Source organism: Paramisgurnus dabryanus, chromosome 16 (genome assembly GCF_030506205.2).
Source record: "Paramisgurnus dabryanus chromosome 16, PD_genome_1.1, whole genome shotgun sequence".
Taxonomy (NCBI): Eukaryota; Metazoa; Chordata; class Actinopteri; order Cypriniformes; family Cobitidae; genus Paramisgurnus; species Paramisgurnus dabryanus.
Genome location: NC_133352.1, coordinates 18,682,829 through 18,704,883, shown reverse-complemented (window position 1 = coordinate 18,704,883; position 22,055 = coordinate 18,682,829). Strand labels below are relative to the sequence as shown.

At 37.4% G+C, this 22,055-nt stretch overlaps 2 protein-coding genes across 2 annotated transcripts in view; one reads left to right on the top strand and one right to left on the bottom strand.

Annotated features, from left to right (window-relative positions):
• fat1b (FAT atypical cadherin 1b) overlaps nucleotides 1-15,796 on the top strand; it is a 49,451-nt gene extending 33,655 nt beyond the window's left edge. Inside the window, exons 14-29 of the mRNA XM_065271761.2 lie at nucleotides 2,497-2,730; nucleotides 4,367-4,765; nucleotides 4,866-5,080; nucleotides 6,370-6,507; nucleotides 7,710-7,853; nucleotides 7,944-8,132; nucleotides 8,536-9,325; nucleotides 9,404-9,535; nucleotides 11,583-11,734; nucleotides 11,811-12,270; nucleotides 12,451-12,604; nucleotides 12,702-12,812; nucleotides 12,883-13,475; nucleotides 14,641-14,727; nucleotides 15,220-15,287; nucleotides 15,623-15,796. Of these exons, the coding sequence (XP_065127833.1) occupies nucleotides 2,497-2,730; nucleotides 4,367-4,765; nucleotides 4,866-5,080; nucleotides 6,370-6,507; nucleotides 7,710-7,853; nucleotides 7,944-8,132; nucleotides 8,536-9,325; nucleotides 9,404-9,535; nucleotides 11,583-11,734; nucleotides 11,811-12,270; nucleotides 12,451-12,604; nucleotides 12,702-12,812; nucleotides 12,883-13,475; nucleotides 14,641-14,727; nucleotides 15,220-15,251 (3,830 nt within the window). The 3' untranslated portion in view covers nucleotides 15,252-15,287; nucleotides 15,623-15,796. The remainder of the gene's footprint in view (nucleotides 1-2,496; nucleotides 2,731-4,366; nucleotides 4,766-4,865; nucleotides 5,081-6,369; nucleotides 6,508-7,709; nucleotides 7,854-7,943; nucleotides 8,133-8,535; nucleotides 9,326-9,403; nucleotides 9,536-11,582; nucleotides 11,735-11,810; nucleotides 12,271-12,450; nucleotides 12,605-12,701; nucleotides 12,813-12,882; nucleotides 13,476-14,640; nucleotides 14,728-15,219; nucleotides 15,288-15,622) is intronic.
• The window catches only part of asah1a (N-acylsphingosine amidohydrolase (acid ceramidase) 1a), a 189,895-nt gene that overhangs the window by 51,987 nt on the left and 115,853 nt on the right, over nucleotides 1-22,055 (bottom strand). The gene's annotated exons all lie outside the window — the stretch shown is intronic.

Genomic DNA, 22,055 nt, shown 5'->3' with positions numbered 1-22,055 from the left:
CCATTACACCTTATTACCATGCATTCTTGATTCTTTGTGCCTTTTCCTTTTGCAAAGAGGTAAAATTTGTCATTTTTACTGTTGATCACCATGTGGCACCATTAACCCTTTAGTAGCCTGTGCAAAAAAACAGAGCATAAATTCTGGTCTGTACATTGAGTTATATGGACTATAAAACCATTGTGTGTGTACGAGTGTGTGTGTACGAGTGTGTGTGTGTACGAGTGTGTGTGTGTGTGTGTGTGTGTGTGTGTGTGTGTAGGGTTAGTGTTAGTATTGAGGAGAGAGCACCTCCCTCGCGCACCAGTTAGTGCTGCACTGGTGAGAGGGATTTAGTCTCCTGTAGCTGTCCCTCTAGACACAAATCCACAGACACCAGCAGGCACCAGCAGCTCAGGAGTGAAGAGGGGAACATGCAAGTGGTGTACAGAACCAAAAAAAGAACAGTCAGCATTTGTATCCGTTGTGGTAGACACACTTGCAGAGAGCACCAAGTAATATGCTGCAAGTCCTGCTAAAAAGACTGAACACACACACGTACACATATACACACCAAAAAATTAGTTTGATTGTTTAGTTCTCCATCCATCCTCTACTCTTGCTTCATTGTTCAGTTTATTTGAAGTTGTTTTTGCATTTTGGTTCATAATAAATGTTGTTAATAAATCTGATGAAGAGAAGATTTTTTACAGATTTTTCCACACAGACGCACACACATGCAAGCACGCACATTCTGGTTTCCATGTTTTTGGGGGACATTCCATAGACGTAATGCTTTTTATTCTGTACAAACTGTATATTCTATTCCCCTTACCTGCCCCATTCCCTAACCCCAACCATCACAGGAAACTGTCTGATACCTTAGATTTTCAAGAAACATCATTCTGTTTGATTTATTAGCTTGTTTCCTCATGGGGACATCAAAATGTCCCCACAAGGTCACAAAAATACTGGTATTCCTATCTTTGTGGGGACAATTGGTCCCCCCAACGTGATAATTACCCGGCCGCACGCACGCACGCACACACACACACACACACACACACACACACACTCTCTCTCTCTCTCTCTCTCTCTCTCTCTCTCTCTCTCTCTCTAATATGTAAGGGATAATGTAGAGGCAGCCGGTAGTTATCGGGAAATAAGCCCCGACAGTGTGATCAGGACCCGACGCGAAGCGGAGGGTCTTGTATCACACTGAAGGGGCTTATTTCCCGATAACTACCGGCTGACTCTACATTATCCCGCTTATTACACGGCTACTTGTCACATAAGAAAAAAAACTGGACATGAATATGAATTTGAAACATTTTATTGGCATATTTGTTTTAAATTAAAAAATTTTATCCTTCCGCGAAACTTTGCACAGATGCATAAAATGATCGTAATACCTTATTAAGATCCTCTGCTTCATACTTGTCTATCTTCATTTTTTTCTCTTTTAGCCAGTCTTTGAGAAGTTTTAATGCCCATTCTGTATTTTTTTGTGTGTTGGCTTCGTAGCTGTCATGCTCTATTTTGTCAAGTTCAGTCTCAGTAAGCTCTCTGTGTCTTGTCGTGGTTGTCGAGTGTTTGTCACAAGATGGCGCCAAACAAACAGTTTAATCAAATCTTTATTGATCTTTATTGGCGCGGAGCGATCTTACTCATAAAAGTAGTACCGGCTATGCGTTATTATTTTGGAGCGGTTATTATTCGAAAAGAACGAACCTGCAAATGTCTCAACTGACCAATCAGAATCAAGCATTCCAGAGAGCCGTGTAATAAGCTGTTATAGTCCATATAACTCAATGTACAATCCAGAATTCAAGCTCTTTTTTTTGCACAGGCTACTAAAGGGTTAATTGTGCCACATGGTGATCAACAGTAAAAATGACAAATTTTACCTCTTTGCAAAAACTAAAACCACAAAGAATCAAAAATGCATGGTAATAAGGTGTCATGGCTCTGCAATCAAAAAATGTTGTTATAATGGAAGTCAATGGGGAAAAATGGCCACAAACAATAAATGAGGGAGAAAAAATTTAATCTGATGCTGCACAAAAACTAAAAATGCATCAAAGCCAATGTTTTTACCAATTTTTGGCATGCCCAAGACTGTGAAAAGGGTGAAAAAAAATTCAGTCCACAATCACTTTTTATATTGAAAATCAGTGATTTTGTGTTTTTTTTTTTTTCTCAAATCAGTGGCATCACTTATGAGCTTGGCAATTAAAGAGTTAAAATCATGAAATTTTTGGAAACATTTGGTAGTTTTGATCAGTTCTGAGGTTGATTAACAGATTTATGCAAAAAAATTTGAAAAAAATATTAATCTGATACATTTTTACAGCCGTTTAATTTAGTGGCCTTTTTTGGCCGCTAACAACACGAAAGGGTAGTGAATTGGAACAAGGCACAAGGGTTAAAACTCTGTTTTATGTAAGATAAGTTAGAAATCATCCTTCTGTTTATACATATTAATCTATATAATATTAATACATATTTTTTCTAAAGGTGCCATCAGTACACTGGCAAACCTTGACAGAGAGATGACAGATGTGTACAACCTAACTGTGCATGCAGTGGATAGAGGCGGTCACTTCTGCCGAGCCGATGTGGTCATCATGATCAGTGATGTTAATGACAATGCCCCCAAATTCACATCTGACCCACACCATGTGAGCGTTTTTGAGAATACACAACCTGGGACGTACGTGGCACGACTACAGGCCTTTGATGGAGACGCTGGTATGAACAACTTGTTTTCCAGTGTCAACGCTAGAATGCATTACAGTTCTTTTTGTACAATTCTGAGGATTTCTGTCTTGGTTTCTTTGATTGTAGATAGATTTACAGTACAGTAGCACAGCAGCTGTAAACAGACGTCTCCAGCAGCGTGTCGTGATTAAAGTAGTTGCTGCATCTGTGGTTATTAGCCTGTGCCATCTTTTGCTCTGTGAGGCATTTCTTCTCTCATGTTATTTTTCCCGTTTGCAAAACAATTGACTAAATCTTTTCCCATTACGTGTGATTGTCTTGGCTCCCTGTGAAGGTAACAATTACTTTCTCACAGTGGTTTGCACAGTAATTTTGTGTAGATAAACTTTTTTGGATGAGGTAGGAGTACATCTTTCTAGTTGCAAATTGTATGCTAACAAGTTTACAGGTTTTTGGTCCAACAAGTAGCATCTCTGTCTTATCTGAATTGAATAGTAGAAAATGACTGGTCATCCAATATTTATGTCTTTTACACAGTCTGTCAGCTTGGATGACTTAAAAAAATGTATTTGGTCTTGATTAAACATATTACTGTGTCATCAGCGTAGAATTGGAAACGAATCCCATGCTTTCTAATAATATTGTTAAGGTTTAGCGTGTAGATTGCAAACAACAAAGGGCCTAGAACAGAACCTTGCGGTAGTCCTGTTATGAACACACATATCATACTCTACTGCTTCCAGTACAACACTTATACTCATGTGGGCGATCATCTGTTTTGCAAACATTATTATAGGCACTAATCACTAAAATAAACAACTGCTTGGGTGGATGTCTTATAATTACTGCTTCATTTTTCTCACTCATGAGCTCTATTTAATGCCCAGACAGAAATTAACATCAACAGGATTTTTTATGAGTATTTGCTGATTGGAGAAGAGATTGTGGAGTGATTAATTCTAATTTACTCCAATACTGTCATCATAGGAATTTCAGAGGCATTATTAGTCGGAGGCAATTAGACTGGACTGTCAACACGAGCAGCTAGTTTCACTCTCATTGCACTAATGAGCATATAAACAAGCATCACAGGCATTTGTGTATAAACAGCAAATTAAGGCACCAAAAGGCAATTAGATCATATTTCAGGCAACCTGTCTTACTGTAACTGGAATATAAAGCAGACTTGAGGTTTACGCGGGACTCATTTAGTTAATTTGTTCAACTTTTCTTTCCAGCCTTAGCTAAAAATTGCTGTATATACACATGCACGCACACACATATATCAGTTTAGCACCTGTCCTACTGTATAACATTGAACACAACGCAAAGGCTCCGGATAAACTTCCATATCAATACATGATCTGCAGATTTTCGATTGGATCCTATAACTTTAGCTGTATCACGTTTAAGTTTTTTTTATTTTATCGCTGATATAGTATAAAGCTGATATAATATACAGTATATTCTTGTTAGAGTGCTCGAATGCCTGACCGATCGCCGGTTCGAGTCTCGATTAGGGCGGGTGTGAGTAAAACCGGTTACACATACGGACAACTTGCCCTTACCAAAACTAAAAAAGACCTCTTTCACCTACCACACTTCTGCAGATTTTATCAGACCCCAAACAAGTAAATTCTCTTCATGTTTGTTTGTTCCTCTGCAGGGATAAATGGAAAAATCCGTTACTCGTTTGAAGACTCAGCCGGTGGTCTGTTTTATATTGAGGGGAGTTCAGGGATTATTAGTTTAGAAAGGACTCTGGACAGACAGAAGGCGGCCAATCATGTTTTGAGGGTACGAGCTACAGACCACGGTTCTCCCCATAGGCTCTCCTCTCTCACGTCTGTGCTGGTGACCGTGCTAAATGCTAATGACCATCCACCGGCGTTCGAACACAGGAACTATATTTCCACTGTTCCTGAGGATGTTGCGATAGGCACTAAGCTTCTAAATGTATTTGCTGCAAGCAGGGATGGAGAATTGATATCCAAGACCAATGTGATATCCTACTATATCACCAGCGGCAACGAGAATGGAGCTTTCAGCATTAACTCACAGACAGGTGAGACATACACACACATTTTTTACTTTGACAGTCTAGAAGACTACTAAAAAGACTTCAGTTTGCCTTTCGGGGACTCTTGTGAATGTTTGTGTTGCAGGTGACATCTTTGTGATGGGGCCGCTGGATTATGAGGTTTCTCCACAGCACTACCTGACAGTGATGGCTATCTCCAGAGGAAAACAATCTCTCAGTGATATGGCTACTGTTACTGTTCATCTTCTCGATGTCAATGACAACAGCCCTGAGTTCAGCCAGAACATCTATTCGAGTACAGTCAGTGAGGACACCGGGCCAGGCAGCACTGTGTTGATGGTAAATGTTTTACTATGTGTGTCCCAGTCTGTGAGCGCCCAACTTTTTTTGTGATTTGCTGTTTTTTATATAAAATCATCCTACATAATGTAAAGACTATTGTGTGAAAATACAACTTGATATTTATAATATTGACTAAGTAAGCTCATGTCAAAGATTAAAAATAAGATAATTTCTTTCAAACTATGCATGATGTGAGCTATGAACATAATGAGATGTTCAGATAAAATGGTCCAAAAAGGGTCCCAAGCTGTCACTGGGGCAGTGCCCTTTTAAAAATGTCCTAATATTTACCATTTAGTTTTGGATATGTATACAATTGGTACCAATATACACGTCTGAGGTACCATATGGTGCAAAGGTGTACTTTTGTTTTGTGTACTATGAAAAAGTACCACCCCAGTGACAGCTATAGGGACATGGTTTTTTACCATTTTTTTCTGACAGTGTAATCAATTATTATTATATAGTTCACCCAAAAATGAAAATTCTGTCGTCGCTTCCTTTTTCTCATGTTGTTACAAACCTGTATAAATTTCTTTGTTTTGATGATTTTTCATTTTTGGGTGAACTATCCATTTATGCAATTTCAACTTGATTTTGTATAGCAACTCATCACTATTCAAAAGTTTAAGTACAGTCAACCTTAAAGGGGACAGAGAATGAAAAACCATTTTTACCTTGTCTTTGTTGATTAATGGTAGTCTACCCACATTCACAAACATACAAAAAGTGCTAAACATCTCAGTCTCATAGAAATTCCTCTTTTAGAAATGTCAGCCAGAAAACAGCCCAATCTGAAAAACTGATGCTTATGACATCACTGGCATCTCACTGCCCCTCCACTTTAAAATAATTGGCTACATTTTTTGAGTGGCAGCAAAGTCAGCCAATCAGTAATGAGATTGCAAGTTAAGCCAGTAGGGGGAGCCAAATAGGTGCAAAACCACTTGTTTAAAATCCCCCACCCTAATAGAGCTATCTGAGAGAGGTTTTTAGGAAGCTTCTAAGGCATTACAGACCCAAACAAAAAATACTCAGTTCAATCATTCTATGTCACCTTTAAAGCAACAAGATTTTTTTTACAGTGTAACTTTATTACAAACGTTGAAGGGGGGGGGGGGGGGCTACAGTAGCAACTGCATGAAAATGCCCTGGCAACCACCTTTAACACCCTAACATCATGGCGCCAAGCACCACAAAAATAAAAAACAAAGTCTGCTACAACATACTGTATAGTTATGCAAGGACAGATAAAATATTGTATATGTCTTATCAAATGTCTTTAGGTACTAGCCAATGATTTTGATGGACCTTCAAACAACCGAATCCGCTATTCCATTAAAGACAACAACGAGATGTGTCCATTCGTCATAGATGCAGACAGCGGTGAACTAAGAGTCACCCAGCAGTTGGACAGAGAAAAGGTAAAACTTTTTAAATTATACCTGCTACCCTGATGAAAAAACAACCTTTTGGTGTCTCAGTAATATGTATGTAGGCTGGTCTGTTTTAAAGGTTTAAAGGGTTTTAGAGATTAGGGGTCTCATTTATAAAGCGTGCGTATGCACAACATACTGCCAGCAACGTGCGTACGCCAGTTCCCACGCAAAGGTTGTGATCTATTATAAAAACAAACTTGACGGGAGAATGGGCTCTTAGGGTGGTATCTAAGGATGATTCAAGTACACACACTTGCAGGTGATCTGTGATTTATAAAGGGAACATTGCTTTATTGTATAGGTCTACATTTTTTGGCATACTCCATTTTTTGGCTTTTAGGTGCACGTAAACTTTAGTAGGGATCCTACGCACAGTTTTATAAATGAGACCCCTGGTGGCTAAAGCTTGACCAGGCTGGAAGACCAGTTTAAACAGCAAAACACTATAGGCTGGTTTCAGTGGCAGTTCTAGGGAGGGGCCAGCGGGGGCCAATGCCCATGTGACAACAAGCTTGGACCCCCTTGTGGCCCCCCTTAATGTGGGGTGTGAAATTATTTTTACAAATATTTTGCGATCGTAGTTTTTTATACCCTTAATAAGACAGTAGCATAAACATGGTATTTGGCCTGTTAATGCCTTTAGTGCACACTGCAAAAAATTATTTTCAAGAAAAAAAAATCTTAGTATTTTTGTCTTGTTTTCAGTAAAAATATTGATGAGCAAAATGACCCAAGAAAATAAGTCTATTTTTTAAGTTTTTTTTTTAATTTAAGTGATTTTATGCATAAAACATGTATTTAGGGTTAAAGAAAAATGTTCAACATTTTTTTTCTTACCCCATTGGCAGATTTTTTGCTTGTTTTATGCACAAAATCACTTACATTTGATACATTTGGTCTAAAACCTAGACTTATTACTAGATTAATTTTTAGATATTCTTACTGAAAACAAGACAAAAATACTAAGATTTTATTTCTTGAAAATCTTGAGATATGACAAGAATAAGGTCTAAATGTAACTGGCCCGTCTAGCAGTACAACTGGCCCCAGATTGGCCCTCCCAGTTGAAATGGTCTAGAGATCCACCACTGGCTGGTTTAAGATAATCATTGCAATTCCTTAATTCCTAAAAAAGCTATGGGTGACTCCTGAATGTGTTTATTCACCTGTTCTTTTGGTTAAATCAGATAGCGAGTTACATGTTGACTGTGCTGGCCTCCGACAATGGAAATCCCATCAAATCCTGCAGTGCTACTATCAAGATAGTCGTGTCTGATGCGAATGATAATCCTCCTGTCTTTTCTCAGAATAACTACAGTATCATCATACAGGCAAGACCCCCCTCTCTTTTTCATCCCTCACTTATTGCTTGATAATGCAATGAGATGCTATAATCTAATGTCTGTTTCTTTCATATATAGGAGAATCTACCCACAGGGGCCACTGTACTATTACTCAATGTGACAGACAATGATTCTCCCCACAATGGGCCTCCTTTCTCATTTTGTATTGTGAAGGGTGACCAGACGAGCCCTTTCAGTATTGACCAGCAGGGTGTGATTAAGACAAGTGGACAACTAAGAAAGGGTCACCATGTATTACAAGTGCAGGTTAGAACTCAGTTTGGTTTAATAATGTGTATAAACACAGGAACTGCATTTGATAAAATAACAGATGCAGTTTACAACTCCTTTGATGATACCAAAAAGTAGGTGTCTCTGGAAGACATGGTATGCAAGATTTAATGGTTAAAAGCTCCCTCTTGTGTTAAACAACTGTCATGACAAGCAAATAAATACCCTACTTTTCTATCTTACATATTGTATCTGATTTTTGTCTGTGAAATCCAGGCTATAGTCTCATTATCTACTCAGTCAATTTTAAAGATATAATATTTTCCTAGAAGATTTTTTACTTAATGTATTGTGTTTTTAAGTAGAAAACTGTAAATGAAAAATAAATAAATAAATAGAAACATATTACAATTGCATGTTTTTGTTTTTTTCATTTCAGGTGTCTGACAATGGAAGTCCCCCACTGAAATCAGTGGCAGCTGTCAACATGCTTGTAGTTCAGGCGAGTGTGTATCCACCATCTGTGACTCCTCTGGATGTTTTCATCATGGTCCAGGAAGACGAGTACTCAGAGGGCATTCTGGGAAGGGTCCATGCCACAGATAAAGATAAATATGACACTCTCACGTTCAGTCTGGAGCCGCAGTCAAGCAGCTTGTTCACTGTGGGAGCCACCGACGGTAGATTGTTGGCCCGTAGAGGCCTGGATGTGGGTCATTACCAACTCAATGTTTCAGTCAGCGATGGCCGTTTCTCGTCTTTGGCCAGAGTCACAGTGCGTGTGCGGCAGGTCACCCCGCAGATGCTGGACAGCTCTGTGTCTGTGCGCTTTGCTGGCGTCACTGCTGAAGTTTTCATCCAAGACCACTGGAAGAGCTTTCAAAGGGCGGTCCATAGCCTCGCAGGAGTCCACAGGGGAGATGTTCAGTTAATCAGTCTTCAGCCTGCACAAACCAGCGGCGGCTTGGATGTTCTTTTGTTTTTCGAGAAATTGAGAAGGTCGGGTACCAGCTCACTTGAAGCCCTCGTTCAGAAGCTCAACTCTTCCAGAGAAGCTATAAGAAAGATGACAGGAGTGTGTGTGCTGAGGGTCCTGAGATTGAATTTTCCTGATGGCAAATGTAGGCGTGTGGTTTTGCTTGATCAGACCAGCATGGCTACATACAGCACTGCCACAGTGAGCTATGTCATACCCAGACACAACATCACAGCTGAATGTCTGTGCACAGGTATACTATGCTACCTTTTATACTTTTGTTAGGTATGACTCTTCAGCTTACTTAGATTTTATATAATGCTTATTTCAGATAAAAAGTGCTTTAAGCATAAAACAAGCTGTTTAAATAAACCATGTCCTGGGGGCAATGAGTGTGTATCTGGTGTTGGAGAAGATGAGCACAGCTGCATATGCACAGGTGATGCCGAAGGCAAATGCTCAGGTAACTGTAAACATCACTTTTAATGCTTTAATGTCCTTCTGTTAATAGTCTCATATAATGGACTTATCATCACAGGTTCACAGGCCCATTTTTTTTTTTTTGTAAAATTTATAATGGGAGCCATCATTTCTGCCAAAATAATTACTGTAAAACCAAAGGTACCAGAGTTGTATCCGCAGTCGTGAATACAACACTTAACTAGCCTCGAGTACCTTATTGCTTTATTAAAACCTCACAATACAAATGTTAAAGCAAATAATATGTATCAATGAACCTGTGAACAGATTGTGAACATGCGGCGACAGATGCTGCGTCCAAAAATTGTCTACTATGTAAAAAAAAAAAACGTTTTGCACTTACATTTTTAAGTTTTATCGACTAGGATTTACCAGCTTGAACTCACTAGAATTTGTACATATTTAACGAGTTGGTTAATTTGTATGAATTCATACGAAGTTAATAGTGCAAAAACTTACGATTCTCATGAAAAACAACAATAAAACCAAACGCCTCACCCCACACCTAACCCCAACGTCACAGGGGTCAAGGCAAATTGTACAAAAACTTACGAATGTGGTTGTATGAATTAATCCGAATTAGCCAACTTGTAAAATATGTACGAATTCTCGTGTAGCCACAGAGGACATTTTAACTACCTTGACAAGTGATGAGTTGCTGTTTAGGTTTAAGTTGTCAGTCAACTTAAAATTATAACTTACAGCCACTCATCACTAGTCAATACAGTTAAAAATGACTTGTATATCCAAGTTGATTCAACTAAATGTATATATTACAGCTTAACTTGCAAAAATATTTTTTTAAAGTTCACTTCCATACTATAAACTGTAAAGAAAGTAGTTTCAACTGAAAAAAAACAAATTACCCGGTTGCTTTAAAATATTTTATAATATTAAATATTAGTTGACGCAACAATTTTTACACAACTAGTTTAAGTTAACTAATATTTTTAAGTTGAATTAACTCAAAATTTTAAGGTACCGAGGTAACTAACTTTTTTAAGTTAAACCAACAAATTTTTTTTTACAGTCTAGTAATTGAAAATCAGTAGGCGATTTAAGTAGTATGTTCGAATTCATAGTTTTGGAAAAACAGTAGACGACACACCTCCAGCAAGAATCTGAAGTGTGCATTCGATGGACACTTTACTATCCTGTGAGCCCCCGGGAGAGGACTCACCCAAAGAAAAAGAAAGGAGAGGTGTGGTTATTTATAAAAATGTTGGAAAATGATTGCGTGGCTCTATTTAAATTTAAATATATAAAATTTAAGAATAACAGCTATTTCTTGAAGTTAAATTGCACATTCCTTTTAAAGCCTAACTTGTTGTTATGGTGATATGCAAAATGATGTATCAACATAGCATCCGAATTTCACACACACTACCCATACTCACACTATGAGAGCTAACCGTTTCATAAACAACCCAATCTCACGGAAATTCGTGTTATAATCATGAAATATTTTATTAATGTATTCGTGTTCTTGACACGATTTTCCACTGTTTTTCGTGCCACTGGAGCAAGAATGTATTTTTCGTGTCACCCAGCACAAATTTCTATAAATTGTTTTTCGTGTCTGTGGCACGACTTTTATATTTTGTTTTGTTTTTGTTTTTTCCTATTTTTTTACCATTGTCGCTTGGGGTTGGGGTTCTGTGACATCCTAACCCAAACCCAACTCCAGGTGAGAATACTTTTTAAAGCGAAGAAAAACATGTAGAAACCAATGCATAAAATAACAACCCCAAGCGAAAATGATTTAAAAAACAATAAGAAGAATATATAAAATGACACAATAAAGAAGTCGTGCCACAGACACGAAACAAAATATTTATAGAAATTCGTGCTGGGTGACACAAAAAGACATTCTGCGGAAAATCGTGTCAATAACACAAATAAATGTATCAAATATTTTGTGACAATAACACAACTTGCCGTTAGATAGTGTAGTTTATAAAAGTGATTAAAATAGACATAAGTAATCTTTACTTGAATGTTGCACTGTAGTAATTTTTCTATGTTTTAAGGAGGATCTTCAATGACATTTACTGAAAACAGCTACATTAATTATCAAATAAGAGAAAGCAGGAGAGAACTGAAGCTCACGCTAAAATTAAAAACTCTCTCAAGAGAAGGAACAGTGATGTTTACCAGAGGAAGAAGCCACAGCATTTTACAGGTATGATAAGAATCAAAATAAAGACTATTGGATGCTGTCTTATTTCTCACCTAAATGTATTCTGTGTCTTCTTCAGATAGTGGGAGGTAGACTGCAGTTCCAATTTGACTGCGGCTTGGGTCTCGTTACAGTTTCTGTGCACAGTATCCCAGTGAATGACGGACAGTGGCATGTAGCAGAACTTGAGGTAAAGCGCAACTATGCCAGACTGGTTCTGGATAAGCTCCATTCTGCATCAGGTATCGCTCCCGGCCCCCTGCACTGCCTCAGCCTGGGTAACCAGGTTGTTCTGGGAGGATACGCTCATCTTCTCAGTGCCAGACTCGGGCTTGGTTTGCCTGACTCAAATGGCCTACAGGGCTGCATGGACTCTGTGGTGTTCAATGGACAGAGACTGGCTTTGAACTCCAGTGGTCCATCTGGGGTTTCCATTGAAAACATGGTGGGGGTGTCTCCAGGTTGTGTCTTCTCATCTTCTGACTGCTCCAGTAACCCTTGCCTCAATGGAGGGAGCTGCATAAAGAGGCAGAACGGAGGTAGATTCAGCTTCACATATATTTTATTAATATGATGTGTTTACATTGATGCTGTAGACATAAAAAAATCATTACAATAGTTAAAGTCCAGACATTGTGACCACTGTGTATTCAATACATTTACATTTTTCTGTTATATTACTATATGTTGTTGCTAAAATCATTGATATTCCCTTGCAGGATATTTCTGTAAATGTAGCATATTATTTTCTGGGACTCAATGTGAGGTTAATATCAGCCCTTGTGACTCCAACCCCTGCCTGTATGGAGGAACCTGCATTCAAAATAACCTGGACTACTACTGTAAATGCAGGCGCCAGTATTCAGGTCAAAGGTATTGCATTAAAAAAAATTATATTTCCATTCTATTTATATTAAATTAATTTGTTAATGGAGCAAATTTATACGTAGTGCTCTCTATGTGACTGCAGGTGCCATATTGCACCATACTGCAAAGAAAACCCTTGCCAGAATGGTGGTCTGTGTATAGACAGTCTTGATGGACCAATCTGTGAGTGTAAGCAGGGTTTCAAAGGAGAAAGGTCTGTTGTTTATATTTTCTGTATTTTCTTAGATATATAGTGGCATTTCTTCTAGCAGTTTTGTTTTTAGGTGTGTGATCGATGTCGACGAATGTGTGGACATGCCTTGCTTCAACAATGGCCGATGTATCAACATCCATGGATCTTTTAACTGCTCCTGCCCGGCAGGCTTCGCTGGAAGACTTTGTGAGACAGACATTGAGGTGAAGAACTTCATCACATCTACGTCCTGGAACTCTCGGCTCGGAGAATTACTCGGAACGCTGGCGTTCCTTACTGCGATTTTTGCTTTAATACTGCTTCTCCTAGTAGTGTGGAAAGGAGCTTGCAACCCTGCCAAAAGACTTCAATCTCCTGACAAGTACAAAGCTGTTGATTCTTACATTCAGAGGTCCGATGATAACAACCAAACTCGAAAAAGATCCTGTGTGGACATCCCACCACAGGTCCCGGTGCGACCCGTCTCCTACACACCCAGTGTTCCTGGAGAGTGCAGAAACAACCAAAATTCAACTTTTGACTTTAGCAGTTATATGCCAGATCCACTCATTGATCTGAAGAAAACTCTAGCTGTGAGCAGTGTAGCTCCTAACATACCACGTATTAAAGCTTTCCATCATAACTCACAAAATTACTCCATACATCAGGCAAAAGAGGATGATGGTAAGTAAAATCTGCACCATTAGTTAGAGCAGTGGTTTTCAACTCCAGTCCTCGGGCCCCCCCTCCCAGGACATTTTAGATGTCTCCATATATAAAACACCTGGTTCAGTTCATCAGCTTGTTAGTGTGTTAATTAAGGAACGTTTCAAAGGCTGCCTCCGAAACCGCATACTGTATAGTAGGTACTGAATTAGATGAAGTACCTACTTACTTGGCGTTAAAACAGTAGGTACTGGATAGTATGAATCCGGGTAGTATGAATGAGATTCGGACGTACTACATCCGCCATGTTGCTACATCACGTGACATACGTCGTCATCACGTCATGTCATTTCAGCGCGAAAACAGCCGCGTGCCTCTTCTTCTTCTTTGGATAACTCCTCGTCCGGGGCATCATGGGATAGTGAAGCGTCCATCGTATGCACACTGCAAAATCTAACCGGAAGCAGTAGGTCATCTGGGTACTTTTCGCATACTGTTTTTCGAATACTATGTATTCGGACATACTACTCGCCTCGCCTACTGCTTTTCGCGTACTATATAGTATGTAGTCGGCGGTTTCGGACGCAGCAATACATTCTGTCAGGAGCCGGATGAGTGGATTCAGGTGTTTCATATAAGGAGACATCTAAAATTTTCTGGGAGCCCGAGGACTGGAGTTGAAAACCACTGAGTTAGAGGACATTAAACAGTTGTTAATTGTTTAGTCGGTGAACTTGGTTGTTATTGCTTTTACACAGATGCTATTTACATTTTATATGTTTTAATTCCCATAGAATTGTATAAAATCGTACATATTATTTAATATATTAGCTATAGAATCAGCTATGTATGGCTCTCTCCCAAGGTTTTTTTCCCTCCTAGGACTTTTCCCTCAGGGTTTTTCTTCTAGGGGTTTTTTCAACCCCTGGGGAGTCATCTGACATTTGCTTAACTTAGCACCCTTTTCTATACTTTACATTATTACTATACGCTCGCTAGTACGGTTAATCTTAGCCGCTGTATTCTGCTGCTTATGTTTACGATTTTTCTGTGTTTTCTCCTGCATCTATTAATGTAAAGCTGCTTTGAAACAATTAAACAATTGTGAAAAGCGCTATATAAATAAAATAAAATAAAAAATTGAATTGAATGTTAATTCTTTCATAATTTCCTTGCTTGGCAGTGAAGGATGACATTATTTCCTGTTTGCATGATAGTAGAGAGATGCGGTCTGTGTCTTCCCTTGAATCAGACATCACAAATGACAACGGTACACTGTAAAAAAATTCCGTAGAAATTGCAGCTGTTTTGCCGGTAATTTACCGTAGATTTAAAATTATGTTTTTAACTGGCAATATTTTGTTCAAAGTTAAATGAACATTAAACTATTACAAGTCTTTGTCTTTACAGAGTAAAACTAAAAAAACAGCATCAAGCAAAACATTCTGGGAAACAAAATCTGAAGCAAAAAACAGAAAAAGGTTGATGATGATTTCTGGTTCCCAGAATGCTTTGCATGAGGCTGTTATTGTATAGTTTTATTCTGTTAAGATAAAGACTTGTTAATATTTAAATTTTATTTAACTTTGAACAAACTCTTGCCAGTAAATAACATAAATGTAAATCTACGGTAAATTACAGGCAATCCAGCTGCAATAACATTGTAATTTCTACGGGTTTTTTTTACAGTGTAAGTTTAATAATAAATAAATAAATAAATGTTTGATATAATTAAATGACTGATTTTCTTTATCTTTACAAGGTTCCAGATTGATGCACCCTGTCAGAAAATAGATTAAAATGGTGAGAAGATGAACATGTGAACATGAGGTAAGTTATGTTTCATGTCATGTTGGTGGTTTCAGAAGACCTGCTTACACATTTATTATTTCTGTTTTGCAATGTAACCCACAGTTGGTGGTGTTTAATTTACATTTACATTTATGCATTTTGCCGATGTTTTTATCCAAAGTGACTTACAGTGCATTACAAGGTATACATTTCTTATATCAGTATATGTTTTCGGTAACACTTTACAATAAGGTTGTATTAGTAAACATTAGTGAATGCTTTAACTAACATGAACAATGGACAACATAGTTTTTCAACATTTATGAATTCTTGTTAATGTTAGTTAATGTGAATTGAATATGTTTGTCAAACAGGCTATCACTGGGACACCTCAGATTGGATGCAGAAAGTGTGTAAGGCAAGGCTGTGTTCGGTTTGAATTTGTGCAGATGTCCTCCTCCATCCACACCACTCCAGGCATTCTTGACAAAGACTATTTTACTGGAGGTGATGACATTGAGAAATTCCTACCACCTTTTTTAAGATCTCCCTCGTGATACCGAAATTCCTGCAGTCATAGCCATGACTACTCACAACCCAGTGCAAGAATACAGCAAAGCTCACCATTAGGACCTGGGTGACACCTGATTCTCTGCAGTGTGCCACAGACTTGCCTACCAGTGGTTAGGAATTTTGTGACTTGAAAGATTTGATGTCCGGTAACATCAAAAGTGTAATTTTAGATGAAGACAAACTTGTATCGTAGGGTATTTCTCTCTAACATGCCATTGTGTATTGATTTTAAAGGTCCTCCAATCCCATTTTGTCATGTTAAATATCTTGGAATTTAGTGACACCTACTCGTGTGAATGCAGCATCATTTCATTACAGATGACATTGTAGAGATGTGCTATTGTCAATTAGCGATGATTTATTCAGTAAGTAAAACATATTTCTGTGTATTATTAAACATACTTTTAACACAACTTATATGTCTTACATGATTCCAAAAATTTAAAACAATACTTTTATTTTTTTGTGATTTTTTTCTAAGGGAAAATATTGAACGCCCCTTTTAAAGGTGACATAGAATGATTGAACGGGGTATTTATCCTTGTTCTGTGATGTGACATGTAGACAAAAACGTTTTGTTTGGGTCTGTAATGCCTTAGAAGCTTCCTAAAAACATCTCTCAGATAGCTCTATTAGGGTGGGGGATTTTAAACAAGTGGTTTTGCACCTATTTGGCTCCCCCTACTGGCTTAACTTGCAATCTCATTACTGATTGGCTGACTTTGCTGCCGCTCAAAAAATGTAGCCAATTATTTTAAAGTGGAGGGGCAGTGAGATGCCTGTGATGTCATAAGCATCAGTTTTTCAGATTGGGCCGTTTTCTGGCTGACATTTCCAAAAGAGGAATTTCTATGAGACTTAGATGTTAAGCATGTTTAGCACTTTTTGTATGTTCATGAATGTGGGTAGACTACCATTATTCAACAAAGACAAGGTAAAAATGGTTTTTCATTCTCTGTCCCCTTTAATAATTGCTAAATCTGCATATGCTAACATGAACAGTTTCAAAGAAATGTGAATGACATATTAAGTGATTCAAGTGATTATTGATAATAATCAGATAAAATAAAATCCTTTTTTACATGTCTTTTATGTCCTGTATGCATCCATTGTCTTTTAATAGTGTTTTGATATCAGGCAACAGGATGAGGTCATGATTCAAAGACCCAAAAAGCTTTTATCTAAGGACAACTTTCATATCAAAAGAGCTTACACTGTTTACCTGCTGTTTAACGTAACAGTCTCAATAGGGGTATTACAAGTTTTAAAGAAGCTGTGAAATTTTCAAAGGTTGATGATGTGAAGATAATAACAGATGTTCCCTAAAGCAGTGGTTCCCAAACTTTTTTAGCGTGTGGCCCCCCTTGTGTACGGTGCATTCCTTTGCGGCCCCCCAAAGAAAATTTGCGACAAAAAACTGTTCTAAAACTCAACGTTTTAATAAAAAAAAAAACACATTAAATTATACAAAAAAGTAGTGCTTTTGGTTAGTAGCCTTATTTTTTTAGGTTTAATTACACAGAATTCATGATAAATTAATGTATTTCATAAAATGTCATAAAACTGGGGCCCCCCTGGCACCATCTCACAGCCCCCCTGGGGGCCCTGGCCCCCAGTTTAAAAAACTAACCGGAAGGCATTAATCCCCGGGTCATTTGCTTTACCATAGATTCAGCATTTCTTCAACATTTACTACTATTGCAAAGAAAAACCAGGAACATTTTAAGTTTCAGAAGTTGACTTTTAATATTTTAAAATCATTGCAGTGCTATGATAAAACTAGATTATTGATACAGTAAACCTAAAACAAATTCCATATTTACTTTGTAGGTAGGTACTGTAGAAAATATCAAATATGCATACTGTAACCTTGGGTCTTATTAACACCCTGTCTTTGCTTTGAAATTCTTATAAACAAATGTGCCAAATGAATAAATAATGGGAAGAGAGAGGCAACTCTTTTCTTGTTAAGCACACTGTTAAACGGTAGAGGGCACCATACTCTAATAAAAGCAATAAACCAGGTGCTCTGCCATAATCTAAAAGCTGCAGTACTTTAACTGTAAGAAGCCAGCTTAAACACATTGCTTTTATTAAAACCTTTTTTTTTATTGCTTTAGACCTTCAGAACAATTTTTAGCAGTTTCATTTGAGAAGCAAATTTGATTTCAGTACTGAGAAAAAAATTCTCCAGGTTGATTTTGTTAGACCTGCCCACAGCAGTGCTTGAAGGAAGACCGCATTCGTGCATATCACATTTTACAGGATGTGAAAGTGATGGTATATAAAAATGCTGTGATGAGTTGTGACAGAGGCCTAAGGCGGTGGACAGGGTATGACAGGTTGACCTTGCCCAATGCTGTCATGTAATGCCGTCATCATTCTGCCCTTTGATGAACAGCAAAAATTCATTGTCATTTCTAAGAGGTTTCAGGAGGAATGGTTTACTAAAACATTGTACAAGCTGAATCAGCCCATTTTAAACCTATTAATATTGAATGTGGTGCTAGTATTGTGGAAAAAACACTGGATTTCCTGAACGCTCCTGTCTTCCATTGGTTGGACAAACAGGTCTGTTCCAGCTAATGCCATTGGTTTTGTTAATGCTTTAGTTGTGGATGGCCAACTTATAATTTTCATATTTTAACCCTGATAATTTACACTTCCACTTAAAATGTCTGAACCATCCAGCATCAATGTTCTCATCAACACCTACAGTATGTGAACTTCTCAGATAACACAATGCACACAGAGGAATAGACATGCATGCTTTAAATAGGGTTGCGATAGAATTTCAAATGTCAGTGACGGATCGATGGACAAGAGGTGCCTGAGGGGAAGTTTCATGTTGTGTTTCTGCTGTCATCTATATGGTCAGCACTTAGATTCAGCACAAATGTGTTTTATACTTTATATACTTTGTGTATTAACTTCTCTCAGAAATCTGAAATAAATCAAGCATAATATGTAACCATTAACCAGATTTTTTGTCTATTAAGGACTGCAAGTAAATTATTGCATTAGTCAGGTTAACAGATTAGTCAACACTTTTTGTTTGTGCTGATTCATCTCAACAAAAGTTGTCACTTGGACAGTACAGTAGCTTTTGAAAAAGTCCTACGGTAGCATGTATCATTTTTGGTACAGGTAAAATATGTACCTTTGAGGTACTAATAAGCACCTTTTATGTACAAAGGTGTACGTTTTGAAAAAGTATTGCCCCAGTGACAACTTTTGTACCTTCTTGTACCTTTTGTCTGATAGTGCAGGTGGTAGTAACCTGTTTAATTTGTCCAATGTTCGTAAGTGGTCTCATCACACCTGGCCAGCATCTACATAAGGTTAAAAAAGTGATAAAATGTAGGGTGTCCCTGTTTCAACTCTGTGTTGCACTTACAGCAGTCAGTATTCTATTAAGTGCTTTCAAAGCGTGCTTTTTTTTTTTTTTTTTTGTTATGAGTGTTGAATAACCTCTTTATTGCAGTCATTGTTGCCAGGAGCCTTTTCCAGGGGTGTATTCCAGAAATCTGGGTTAACTTACCTTCAGTGAAACCAGGAACTTTTGGTTGATCAACCTCTTACTGGAGTGTGAATGCCCGCACACGGGAAATAGCCTACATAAAGACATATTTATTTTCAGTTTTTTCAAACACAAGCCTTTTCCAGTCTATTGTGCTCTTTCTGTACTGTCTTTTGCTTGATGTTATTTACCAATTACCATCCAACAAAAATACAGCAAGCAAGACAGGTGTGCTCTGTATTGTTACTACTCCAATGGCAATTTTAGATTTAAAATGATAGAAAAAAATGCCTCAGGGGGACACTCAGCCTTCTTCCAAGTTATCTCTTCAAAAAATGTGTATTCAACACTAAGATTAAGCTAAAAACATATATATACTGTATATATATATATATTTTTTTTAAATGGATGAATTTAATGCATGCTTTAAGAAGTTATTTTCTTAACTTTGTTTGTGTTCACTTCTTTCACTTTCTGTGACTCGTCAGACGGACTCTTAATATGTTTTGTATGCAGCCGAAGGTGTTGTGTTGTTTCTTTCAAATTTGTCTTAAATTTTTTTTTTTCAAATCGTTTCAGCCTATGTCATGAGTTGCATATTGATGCCTATACAGTTCTTGGTCATATTAAAAATAATAATAATAAAAAAATTATTATACACTGTCAGGAATTGTGTATTGATACATATTAAAAAAACAAACGGTGCTATATAGCACCAAAACTGTTGCTTTGGATCGTAACCATAGAAGAACCATTTTTAGTGCAATATAGCACCGTTTGTTTTTAGAGTGTATATATGTGTCTTCACAAGACAATTAGACCAAAATGGCAGCTGTAGTTAATTATGACTTTATTTTACCTTGTTTAATGTGGACGTTAACTTCATGTGTGCTCAACTTTAAGCAGTGTGCACGTGTAACGTCTGTAAACAGTGCGGAGGTAAGCACATCATCTGTTTAAAAACGTCATGATTGGCCTACTTAAGATATGATACCACCCAAAACCCGTGGCTAGAGTTAGAACAAGCAGAACATGAAGACATTATTATATCTGATCTCCCATCACCCATTAAACAACAATATGATTGGCCTGAAGCTGTCACATTCTGACGTGGTCCGTTCTAAATGCCGGTAATCCTATTCTCTGTTCACACATGGTGCTTGCCAGTAAATTACTGGTAATCTTACAACCTCTCTTACTGGTAAATTGGCAGCACTGATTTAACAGAAAGGTTCTGTTCCCACATGATCTGTTAACTGCAATTATACCAGTAATTATTTCCTTCTCTTCATTTTCCCTAAGACCTCTTCTTTCTTTCTATAGTCATTCAGTAACTGATATGTGCATCCTACTCCATCTGTTCTCTAAATTCTCATTCTATCTTTCATACAATTTATTCTGACCTAACAATGTTCCTTATTATTGTACATTTTAAAAGCAGATGTAGATCAGTCATGGTAATATCACTGCCTAACATTTTTTTTGTTTTAGATCTGTGACTCCCGAGACATGGGTTCAGCACAGAACATGAATTTAGTCTTGATATATTTGTCAGATGCTTGGAGAAGACAGAGCAGCGACCTGAAGCAGTGTGACTCTGAGACTCACTGATATTTGTGTCACAACGAATCATGAGTATAATTAAAGTTGAATATGCTGTCTGTTCCTTTAAAGATTTTCTGTTGCTCTCAAAAAATTGGTTTAATGCCTGAGGTAGAGAGTTTATGTACACAATTTACGTCAATATTAATCTACGTTTGCACCACATTACGGGAATTTTCTGTTACAAGGCTACCTCTATTGGAAGGTTTCCCTTTTACAAAAAAGTTTGTCAACATGATCATATGGGGTCAGTTTTTTGAACTGATAGGACAATTTGTTAGGATAGGACAATATCCTGAAGGTGAAAAAATTATAAATATTGACAAAATCCCTTTTAAAGTTGTCCTTAGCAACACACATTATTAATGACAACAACATTTGTGATATATTTATGGTAGGAAATTTACTAAATCTCTTCATGAAACATGATCTTTACTTAATATTCTAAAAAAATTCAATAATTGTGACCCATACAATGTATTGTTGTCTATTGCTACAAATATACCTGTACTATATGACTGGTTTTGTGATTCAGAGTCGATCACATATGGTCAAAAATATATTTCTTCTCTGAGAATGAAAAAACTGCTCAGATTATAGGTATTTGCATTTGGGACTTTCTTATTGAAAGCAACTTATAGTATATTCAAGTTATTTATTTATATTAGTAGTCTATATGAAGACATCAAATGAAAAACCCTCAAAGTGCTTGCATATTTGTACATAAGATTTGTTTTATCAGGCTCTTATGTTTAAGTTCAGTAATTTCAATTTAATGGCAATGACAAGGTTATTCAGTAAATGAAATATCACTTTAGTCATTTTATTGGTATTTTACAAATGTGTCTGTTTTTCGCTGCAAAACCCCAAGTACATACAAAAACCACTATTTAAAAAAGGTAAAAGGCTCAAAAAAATCAGCCAACGTCCAAATATATTCAGCAAACCTTCTTACACCAGGTAAAAAACTACTTGTGCCGTCGTTCATCCATTTTTCATCTGTGCACTTAGAGGACTTTGCTGAAAAATGTGGCGTTTAATTGGATTTTGCCAACAAATTGGTATTTCTGAATGGCCTGAGACAAGGGATTAAGCGCATTAAAAGCAAAAGT